General features: G+C 44.7%; 1 protein-coding gene across 1 annotated transcript in view; it reads right to left on the bottom strand.

Moving 5' to 3' along the window:
- The window catches only part of RRAS2 (RAS related 2), a 75,059-nt gene extending 65,605 nt beyond the window's left edge, over positions 1 to 9,454 (bottom strand). The window contains exon 1 of the mRNA XM_060261735.1: positions 9,067 to 9,454. Coding sequence (XP_060117718.1) covers positions 9,067 to 9,171 — 105 coding nt within the window. The 5' untranslated portion in view covers positions 9,172 to 9,454. The remainder of the gene's footprint in view (positions 1 to 9,066) is intronic.
- Between the last annotated feature and the right edge of the window lie 2,326 nt (positions 9,455 to 11,780).

An 11,780-nucleotide genomic window follows, 5' to 3' on the forward strand; every position in this document is an offset into this window, starting at 1 on the left:
TCTCATTCTTTCTCTGTTTCTCTATCTTTCAGTCTTTTTATTTCATTTTGTCTGTCTGCCTTCCTCCCTTTAATTGACACAAGCAGTAGCAGTTAACATCGCTTCAACTTGAGAAGGAATGTTCGTTCACAGCAGGGAGGTTCTTGCAATGGCTTTCCTCACACCGTCAGCCATTTCCTCCCAGGGAACCACTGTTGCCAGCCTCAAAGTGTTTGGCTTACCCCCCCCCCCCCAATGAAGAGACTGCCTTTTCCCCACATAGAGGCTGCCAGGTTGCCAACTCCAGGTCACCTCCCCTTGAGGTATGCATGTAGGGGGGAATTAATGCCTTCACTTGGATGGGTGCGAAGACAGCAAGGCATTCCAGAAACCATTGTCTGATCACAGCTCAGTCAGCCTCCTACTGGCTGATTTCCCTGCCCCGGCCTACTCAGGCCCAAGAATGTTGAACAAACTGCCAAAAGCAGTTTTACCTCAGAGAGAGAGACACATCTCCCACTCTTCTGTGTCTTCTCTGTCAACTGGCCTCGGAAAGGACTGCTGCTGTACTGCAGCCTCACAAAAAGTATCAAGGCCACCATCAGCAAGAAACCTCTTCCACCCTATCAACGGCCCACATAGACGGCCTGCCAATACAGGCAGCCTCCAAAGGCCGCCGAAATAAGCCAGGGAGCTTATTTCCTTTCTTTCCTCACTCTGTCTCCCTCCTCCTTTCAGCCTCATCCCAGGATAGTTGGCTGAGAAGGAGATAAGGTTGCCAGCTCCAGTTTGGGAAATTCCTGGAGATCTGAAGGGTGGAGCCTGGAGAGGACTGGGTGTGAGGAAGGGTGGGGCCTCTGACAAGGCCACCCTCCAAACAAACCACTTCCTCTTAATGAGCCATTGTTGCCGATCTCCAGGTGAGAGCTGGAGATCACTCAGAATGGCAGAGATCAGCTCCCCTTGAGGTGGGGGGGGGTGAATGCTTTCACTTGGGTGGGTGGAAAGACAGCAAGATGGGGGGGGCACTCGCCCAGAGGCCTTTAGTGATACCTTTCCAGCTTGGTGCGAAATTCTTGGAGATTTTGTGGTGGACTTTGAGGAGAGCATACAAGTTAGAGCTTCAGGGTGTGGTCTGCCAGACCCAGGTTCTTGTTGTGGAAGCTGACTGGGTGATTTTGGACCAGTCACAGAATTCCAGCCTAACCTGACTCACAGGGTTGTTGTTCAGATTGGGAGGCAGGGAAAGGAGAATGATGTAAGCTGCCTTGGACCCCACACACAAACTGTGGAGAAAGATTGTCTTTTTCCTATATAAAAGCTGCAGAGAGGGGGAAGGTGATGGAAAGCTGAAGTCAGAGAGGCAGATAAAGGAAAAGAGATAAGGTTGCCAACTCCAGGTTAGGATTTAAGGGGTGGGGCCTGGAGAGGGTGAGGTTTGAGGAGGGATGGGACCTCAACACAGGTACAATGCTGTTTCTTCCTGTGGAACCATTGTTGCTAATATCCAGGTGAGGGCTGGAGACCACTCAGAATTACAACTGCTCTCCAGATGGTAGAGATCCACTCTTCTTGAGGTGTGTGGGGGTGAATGTCTTCACTTGGGTGGGTGAGAAGACAACAAGGGTGGGTGGGGAACTCACCTGGAGCCTCCTTCTAGAGTCCGTTGTATTTTTTTTTTCACAATGGGCCTTACTCCTAGTGTGTGTGTGTGTGTGTGTGTGTGTGTGTGTATGTATATATATATATATATATATATATATATAAATATATATATATAAAGAGGTTTCAGAGGTGATCTGGGAAAATACAGGCCAGTCATTCTAATGTTAATATCAGGTACACTGATGGAATCTGTTATTAAAGACAGAATTAGTAGGCACACTGATGAACAAAAACTATTGAGGAAGAATCACATCTTGCATAATATTGAATCATATTGAGGAAGAATCACATCTTCTGTAAGGGAAGATCTTGTCTCACTAACCTTAGAGCAGGGGTGTCAAAACATGCAGCCCAGAGACCGAATCAGACCCCTGGAGGGCTCCTATCAGGCCCCCAAGCAACTGGCTGTCATCTGCTTCGTTCTCCCTATATCTTACTTCCTTCTACGTAACAGCTTGCTTTGCTAGGCTTGCTCAATCACACAGGAGCTACAGAGCAAAACCTCTATTTTCTCCATTGGCTGAGCTCCTCCCTTGGGGAAGAAGGGGAGGAGGCAGGGCTTGATTTGTCAGGCTCTCTCAATCCCACAGCAGAGCTACTGCGCCAAGCCTCTTTTTCTTCTGTTGGCTGAGGCTCCTCCCCTTCCTGGTCCCCTGTGGAAGGAAAGAAAGAGCCAGAGCTTCCTTTGTCCAGTTCCTTAGATCTCATGGGAGAAATACAAAGAAAGCACTTTTAAGACCGAGTGCTAATGTTTTAGGCATGTTTTAATTTTTTAAAAAATAAAAAATTGTTAATCGTGTTTGTTCTTTATAAAGTTTATATCTCTGCTACCTAATCTTAAATAGGCACACACATGACCCAGCTTGACAAGGTCTCATTTATGTCAGATACGGCCCTCATACTAAATGAGTTCGACACCCCTGTTTTAGAGTTCTTTGAGGGGGGGGGACAAACATCTGGACAAGGGTGAGTCAGTTGCTTACCTAGACTTCCAGAAAGCTTTTGATAAGTTTCTCGTCAAAGGCTCCTAAGCCTAAACTCAGCAGCCATGGGATAAGAAGACGTGTCTTCTTGTGGATTAAAAACTGGTTAATTAACAGCAAACAGAGAGTGAGTATAAGTGGGCAGTTTTCACAGTGAAACGTAGTAAGCAGTGGGACACTGCAGGGCTGGGTACTAGGCGCAGTGCTTTTTAACTTGTTCATTAATAATTTGGAGTTGGGAATAAGAAGTGAAGAGGTTAAGTTTATGGATGACACTAAATTGTTCATGGCAGTGAGTCCCGGGGAGGACTGTGAGGAGCTCCAGAGGGATCTGTCAAGGCTGGGTTAGTGGGTGTTCAACATGGCAAATAAGGTTCAACGTAGGCAAATGTACATTGATGGGGTCTGAACTGGTGGTAACCGATCAGGAAAGAGATCTCGGGGCTCCGGTAGATACCTCACTGAAAATGTTGACTCGGTGTGCAACAGCAATAAAAAAGGCAAATGCTATGCTAGGGATTATTATGAATAGTATTGAAAGCAAATCAGCCATTATCACAATGCCCCTGCCTACGTCTATGGTGTGGCCTCCTTTGAAATACTATATATAGTAGTGGTCACTGTACTTCAAAAAAGATACAGCTGTGGAAAAGGTGCAAAAAAGGGCAGCTACAATGATTAAGGGGATGGAATACCTTCCATATGAAAAAAGGTTACAAAGGTTACGGGTTTTTTAGCTTGTAGAAATGATGATTAAGGGATGACTGGATAGAGGTTTACAAAATTACACATGGGATGGAGAATGCAGAGAAAGAACCCTTTCTCCCTTTTTCATAATACAAGAACTTGTGGGCACTCAATGACATTAATGCACAATAAGCTCATTACTGCTCATTAATTTGATGTAGTGGCTGGATCAGGCCAATGGCTCATCTAGTCCAACACTCAGTGTTGCATAGTGGCCAAAAACCAGGTGCCATCAGGAGGTCTACCAGCAGGGTCAGAACTCCAGAAGCCCTCCCAGTAAGCTCATTAATTTGGTGTAGTGGACTCTTATCTGGAGAACCAGGTTTGATTCCCCACTTCTCCACTTGCACCTGCTGATGTGACCTTAAGTCAGTCACAAGTTATCAAAGAGTTGTTCTGCTCAAGAGCAGTTCTGAGAGAGTTCTTTCAGCTCCACCTACCTCAGTGACCCCCCCCCCAACCTTTTTGGCACCAGGAACTAGCCCCAGGGCCAGCCTGCCCATCATGGCCCCAGGGCTGACAGGGTGGAGGCATCGAATTCACTGCTGCAGGAAGTGGTGGTGGCTACAAACACCAACAGCCTCAAGAGGGGTTTGGATAAACATATGGAGCAAAGGTCCATCAATGGCTGAGCCACAAGGTATAGATGAAACATTAGTCTGGGCCAGTGATGCTCTGTATTCTTGGGGGCGACAGTGGGATGGCTTCTGGAGTTCTGGCCCCACCGGTGGACCTCTTCATGGCACCTGATTCTTCGCCACTGTGCAACATTGAGTGTTGGATTAGAAGAGCCACTGGCCTGATCCAGCATGGCTTCTCTTATGTTCTTACTCGCATGTTTTTGGCTAACAGGAGATGATGCCACAGAATGTGTCTTTATGGTATCACAAAACTGTTCTGTTAAAAAAGAGAACACCATAGCTATCCCCTTGGAATTTACAACTACACAAGAGGCAAAGAGCCAGAGTCAGCAGCCAGACAGCATCATCTATGGAAACTATATAAATCTGAATAGTAATCTCTGAACTATAGCTTTAGCCATGCAGGGATAAACTAATTATCTCCATCCACTGGCAAAGATCTAGGAATAAGCCTAACAAAACAAGATAATTATTTTAACCCCAGGATTTCAAAGAAGGCGAGCCATTCAGATCTTCACTTCCATTCAACAGCAGAGATTCAAGCAGATAAATAAATCCAGCGTGTAGTCAGCTACAAACAGACCTTTAACTCAAACCAGGGCTAAGCTGTAAAAGGACACTTATTATTGCACTTTGGCAGCCACTTTCAGCTTGATTAGTCCGGAACCTGACATGACCAGAAGGAACAAAAAAAATGTTTTGGTCTTTTAAAAAGCATTTATTTAAAATAATTTATAAGTAGTGAAAGACTATTCTGAAGCACAAGATATATTAAATATTCCATAATCAGATCCATCTTAATAATGTAATGGCACAGAAACAAGCACATCACATTAATTTCTCTTTTTACAGGACTGGGGAAGTATTACATACAATGATCAGAGTATAAGAAAGAAACTGAGAGGTACGTGTTAAAGAGTAGCCACTTTCTTGATAACAGTTGTCATAAACCGGAATCTCAATTCTCTTATAACCTACTTACCAGACTTGTGTTGCTATTCAGACTACCAAATTGTATCACAGTCTTCATCTGAGCTATACATATCCCTTAGAAAACTGGAGTTATATTTCATGAAAGCTTTCCTTTAAAAACTCACACACACACAAAACATAAAATGAACTAAAGCAAACATAAGGAGAAAATGGGGTAAGGAAGAACCAGCTACAGAAGAAAAGCAGAATGATTTACTTCAGTTCACACCTTGCTCTCTCTGCTCCATTCCACTTAGCAATGTAAGAGCAGTTCTATTTTTTTTAAAATTAATCACATCCTGAGATCAGTTTGGGGGGCTAGATGATCATCCACTTCTCACAAAAAAACCAAAGTTTTTTCATCAGAACCTCTCCAGTGGCTGCAGCTTTTTCAACACTTTTATAGACATCTTTGTCCAGAAGTGACATGAAGTAATCGCTTCAGGAACCAAATTCCAAAAGAGAGGGGGCATTCCATCATTAAAAAGGTAGTCCCCTGTGCAAGCACTAGTCACTTCCAACTCTGGGGTGACGTCCCATCATGACATTAGGTCTTTTTTTAAAAAGAGAGCAGTAGCTCCAGACCACACCAGAGAATAGTTATAAGAGGATTGCAGAGAGTGGTGTCATACTCTGACTGTTTTAGATACACAAATATTGAAGACTAGCACAGAATATGTCCATGTACCCATAGAGATCAAATGTTTACCACTTCTATCTGATCTAGCATGAACTAAGCACAGTACAGATGAAATGATATTTTTACCATCACTGCCATGCAGACACACAAAGAACACTAAAAAGAGGCATAAGCAATCTTTATCAACACCAAAGTAAAGTCAAGCAACAAAATTTTCCAGGGCATAGGCAACCAGCCCTATTCTCCTCCCCTCTGTACTTTAATTGCCTTGCATGGCAGTGCACTGCATGGCAATGCATATGTTATTTTGCTGATTTCAGTTTAGTCCTTTCTTGTAGAACCAAAGGACATATAGTCTGAAAATAATCATAAGGGAATCATACAACAAAGTTATAAATTTGTTTGTTTCAAAAGGACAACCCATATGGGTCCCCTTTCATTCTACCTGGCAGTTCATTCTAAATGCAGAGAGCACTTCCCTCAGAACATCCATAGCTTGCAGAAACTAGATGCACTGAACAGACCGGTTTAAATTGTTCTTCATGGACTGAACTCAAAGAGTTGCCATTGGAGACCAGTTATTGTCAATGTAGAATCTGTCCAGTTGAGTTCCTCAGGGTGCAATCTTATTCCCCCTTGCTATTCAAATATCTACATAAAGACTTCGGGAGGGATTGTTCATAGTGTTGGAATGGGATGCCATCAGTATGCTGATGACACCCAGATCTATATCTTTTTCCAATTCTTTTGGTCATGTAGTAGAGGTCTCAAGCACTGTCTGACTGCTGTAGTAAAATGGCATAGTGAACAAACTGAAACAGAACTCTGACAAGACAGATGTAACGCTGACTGGGAAAACTGAGATCTCAAAAGACACTGCTGCTCACTTCTAATGTAGTTCAGTTGACTCTTGCTGACTTGGTTAAAAGTGTAAGGGTTGTGCTGGATGCAGGTTGGTTATTATTGGGAGCAAGATAAAGTATGCAGATCACATCAATTCTGCAATCACTCCATTGGCAGTCCATCAGTTACCAAGCTCAATGGAGGGTATTGGCTATCGCATACAAAGCCATTCATGATGTTGGACTGACATTTCTGCAAGCTCACCTCTCCACTACTGTGACAACTTGGCTTATCTGAGCAGGGCCTTCTGTAGATGTCATGATGCAGATGGGTAAGATCAACCACTGCCTGTCACTTGCCTTCTCTGAAGTGGCCTCCACTCTGTAGAATGCTCAGCCTGAAGAAGTCAGAAAGGTTCCCATGCTCCTGACATTTCTTAAACTATGTAAAATAGAATTGTTTTGGATGGCATTTTCATACAGGAAACAGGACTACACAATAAAACAGTGGCCCAGGAAAAGGCACTGTTTTCCTTCTTATATAATACAATATTCTGCAGTGTTTAACATGTCATGTTTACTATGTATGAATTGTTCAAATGACAGCTAGATTTCAAATTTCTGCAATTTCTAGTCTTAGTGCATTGCTTATTAGATGTGTTATCTTATTGATTTATACTGTGTAATCCACCTTGTGTCTCTGTAAGAAAGCAAACTATAAATCAGCATCCAATCTCCTCACTCACAAATCGCTTATAGCATGTATCCTAAATCCACACTACTTCATATTTCTATAAGATGTTTCTCTTTTAAACTGTTATCCAGCATAGCTTAACCAAATATTGTTTACAAGCACTCATTCCAGACTCTTCTCATCATCCCACCACTCTTAGAGGCATATGTTCTACCTCAGGCTGGGGAAAGCCTTAAAACTTTGCTAAGTTAGAGTGGTAGGATATATACCAATGCCTGCAAGAACCCCCATAGTATGTTAGTATGGAATGGAGTCCAATTTCCTCATGTCTATTCACCACAACTCTGCATTCTTGATCATCAAATGTCCAAGGTGCACATTACAACATAAAAACAGCACCCTAGGGAAGGCAGTTTCATTTATATAATGTTTATGATATGCTACCAAAGTTAAAATGAATTATGTGAGTTTTAATTTTGAGCCTGATTTGCATTTTTTGGGGAAAAGTTGTTTCTCCCTCATCTTGAATGCTATCCTTGGCGCCCCTCTGTTTTCTTTGTGGAAGCCTCATCGATTAAAAATAATTTTTTGCTGTAGGGTTGTGCCTTGTTTGATGCTGTTCCCTGTGTGCCACTTTAAGGGCCAAGGGAAGCAAACATTGAATTTTATCATCAAAAGCCACTGAATTGGAGAGGGAGATTCCTAAAATCCTAATCTCTCTCCCCAAAAATTCTGAATGCCTCCCAAAATGTATAGATGGCATAAAGGCTATGCCCTCAAAAAACCAAACAGTGACCTGAGAGCAGGTGGTAACTACTTAACCTTCTGCATTTCTCATTTTTGGCTCACCAAGTTACAGGTCATTCACACTTTTGTTGCTTACATTTCTCCAAAGTGTTTGCATTCATCCAGACAAGAATTCTCTCATACACAACACAAAAGACAAGCATCAAGAGTTACAACACAGTAAATATTTCTTGTAAGAGCAGTTAATCTGGCACTATTAAACATCTATACTGCAAAAGTAAATTTAAGAGGGAAGGGCACTTTACCACATTATATTTGCATACAAGAATGCTGTTCTCCCAAGTACGAGTTAAGCAAAATCACAACCTATACAAACATAGAAAACCTGATTGGCTACACATGGCACAGTTATAAAGGGCACAGACCTGTAGCAAACAAGGTTTCTGGAGAAACACCAGAAGGCACATATTTAACTTCAGCATACACTTCTAGCCGAAGCAAACACAAGCATCAGCTGGCCGTTTTCACCTGGATCCGGATCCTCAAATCTCACTGAGTTCAAGAGGACCTATTCCCAAAGAAGCGTGGAAGCACAACTGCGGCGCCATAGGGTTAAACCACTTGCCCGAGGTCGCACAACGGCGCTTAAACAAAGTGTCCTTAAAATGTCTCAAGTGAGCAACAAATGATACACCGCTGGGACTCCGAAGTTGTCACTGTAACAGCCCCACTCCAGACCTAAGGGCTTCGCGTAGGATTCAAGTCCCCAGGCCACAGTCGCTGCAGCCTCAAGAGAGCAAGCAGCCCTGCCCCTCCCTCTACGTCCTCCCCCGGGGGGGAGGGGGGAGCTTGGCGCTAAGGCAGTGTCCAAAGCTCTAGCTTCCCCTCCCCGTGGTGACCACTGCAAAGAGGCTCTGGCCAGGCCTTTGATCACCAAGCCCGCAGAAAGGACGGGGAGGGGAAACCCCTATCGCTCAATGCAACCCCTGTCCCGAGCTCGCGCGGGCACTTGGTCCCCAAGGGATACCCAGCCCTTCGGCTCCAAGCCCGGCAGAGGAGGGGGCCCAGCAGCAGCCTGGCGGAGCTCCCGCCCCACCCTCGGGCCGCTCGCAGAGAAAGGGAAGAGCCGCCACCGTCCCCCTTCCGGGCCCCTTACCTGGATAAACTGGATGGTGAGCGCAGACTTGCCCACTCCACCGCCGCCCACCACGACCAGCCGGTACTTTTCCTGCCCCGGGCCGTCCCTGCAGCCCGCGGCCATCGAGAAAGAGCCCAGGCCGGGCGTAAAGGGAGCAGAGCAGCAGGCTCTGCGGGAACCACCCTCTCTGGCTGCTCGCTTGCTTGCCGCCTCGCAGCTGACGGGGCTGCCACCGCCACAGGCCCGCACGCGGCTGTTGCTTCTTGGCCGCTGTGCGCGAGTGAACTCCGGCAACGGGAGGCGAGGGGAGCAGAAGCCGCTGCTCGAAGGCAGCTGCCAATCGCAAACTCCTCCTTCCGTGCCCGGCTGCTCTAGCAGAGTGAAAGCGCCACCAAGCTCCGTTCGGCTACAAATGGCCGTCGAGAGGAGGGGGCAGGTATGTAAATAAAAAATATGAATATTCATTAAGTGGGTGGAGAGTCGAGCTTTCCAGCCTCTGGAGCGGTGGCTGGTCTGTGCAATATTGTTTACACACGGAGGGGTGGGAGGGAGATAGTCCTCTCTCACACACAGGCGCGTACATTTCTCTCTCATCTTCCCGCAGTTCGATGTTTCGCCCCCCGCTCCTTGGATGTTCAGTCTGAATTTCCCGTATATTAGCGGAAATATTTTTTTTTTCTTTGTGCGTGTCGTTATAACAAAAAGACATGTGCACAATTAATGATCTAAGACAAACTTGTGAAATACGGAAAATGTTTTAGTATTGTGATGTAACCGACAACTCACACCTTCTATGAATTTTCCCGGATGTATTTTTTAAAAAAATCTATGGACTCAAGTATTTTTTTTTAATTCTGTGTGAATTGCGGCTTTATTTTAAACCAAAATTCAATAATCTCCCTCAGAGCTCTGCCTCTTTAGGGTTTACCACATAGTCACAGAGCCTCTTCAAATGCAAATATCTAGAACATATGAAATTCATATTCTTAATTGGTTATGCTCAGGACTTTTTCAGCAGGAACGCACAGGAACGCAGTTCCGGCTGGCTTGGTGTCAGGGGTGTGGCCTAATATGTAAATGAACACCTGCTGGGCCTTTTCTACAAAAAAGCCCTATGTGAAATAATGGTGACATCAGGAGGTGTGGCCTAATATGCAAAGGAGTTCCTGCTTGGCTTTTTCTTGTAATCGCTCTTCCTTCAGGTACAAACTGAGACCAGAGATCAAATTTGAGCAGGCCCTTTTACGCGTTAAAGAACAGCATGTAGGGAAGCTAATACATTAGAATTGCCAGAATATCAGTTCAGAATCCACACTGACAGAGTGTCAAACTCTTCAGGTTTAAATAAAACCTGAGTTCTTGTATAAGGGGAGGAGGAGATAATGCCAAACAGCCTCATTCTGCCTACTTTTTTCACAATGGCACCATAAACCACTTCTTGACAGGACAGGACTGGGACCAGTATTGTTGCCACATTCCTCAGCGATCCCTCCCCCAACTCTTTGTGCTTTGATCTCATGCATCATAGGGAGTCCCTCATTTCTTGTGTGCGTACAAGAATTTACAGCACATCTGCCAACAATGAAAAAGATGGAGATATTCCTGGGGGCCACTTGTGCACCCAGCTGGGATTTGGGGAGGTCTGAGGTGGTCTCTTTTTTAGCTTTTAAATAGCATATCTCAGGGCTGGCCCTAGACTGTCTGGCACTCAAGGCAAGGCTAACTTCTAGTGCCCCCCTGCACTGATAACATCACCAAGTCACATGGGGGGTGCCCAATTTGGTGCCTGCAGAAGGTCAGCGCCCTAGGCAATCACTTAGTTTGCCTAGTGGTAGGGCCAGCCCTGGCATATCTATTATAAAGCTTTTCTGTTTATGCCCAGATGTAGGCTTGAGTTTCCTCTCCTTCAGAAAACATACTAACAATTCCTGATCCAGTGTGCACTGTAATGTCATTCTGTGACGGTTCCTCTGCTAAGAAGCCACTACATTCTCTTACAATGTGTTGCCAGTCTTGTTGATTTCCTAGGGTTGCCAACTCTGTCTTTTGGAATTCCTGGAGATTTGATGCCTGGGTAGGGCAGGGTTTAGGAAGGGAAGGGAATTCAACAGGGAATAATGTCATTTCCTCCAAGAGAACAGAACTCTGCAGTCTGGAAATCAGTTATAATTTCATGAGATCTCCAGGTCCCACATGGAATTTGACAAACTCTATGATTTCCTGGTGGGCATATATTACCTAAGGGGATTATTTTAATGTAAACATGATTGAACTGGATTTTTAAAAAAGATTCTAGGAGAAACTGAGGTCCCTCCACAGGCACCACCCCATAATCTCCAGGAATTTCCCAAGTTAGATGTGTCAGCACTAGCAGGGTGCTTCATCTTTACTATAGATTTGTGTTCTATAGAACTGTGTGTTCTCTCCCTTGCCTGTTTGTACACAATGATCCCTTGTGCAATTTGCTCTTTCCATGGAGTTTCTGTTGCTAAAGTTCCCTCAGATATGTTCTAAGGGTGCCCAACTTGAGGGCCGAAAGATATAGCCCCACTTTGCATGCCGTATCATCTCAGCTACGGATGTGCTGGCTGGGATTTACATAATAGTTAAGAGGACTGTGAATTACTGCATACTTACTATCTTAAATTGTTCCCTCTGCATGGTGTGGGAATTTTTAAAACTATTCCTGGGTTGCTGGCAAACATTCTCACAGAACTTTCTTAGCCCCACCT

Source organism: Heteronotia binoei, chromosome 21, assembly GCF_032191835.1.
Source record: "Heteronotia binoei isolate CCM8104 ecotype False Entrance Well chromosome 21, APGP_CSIRO_Hbin_v1, whole genome shotgun sequence".
NCBI lineage: Eukaryota > Metazoa > Chordata > Lepidosauria > Squamata > Gekkonidae > Heteronotia > Heteronotia binoei.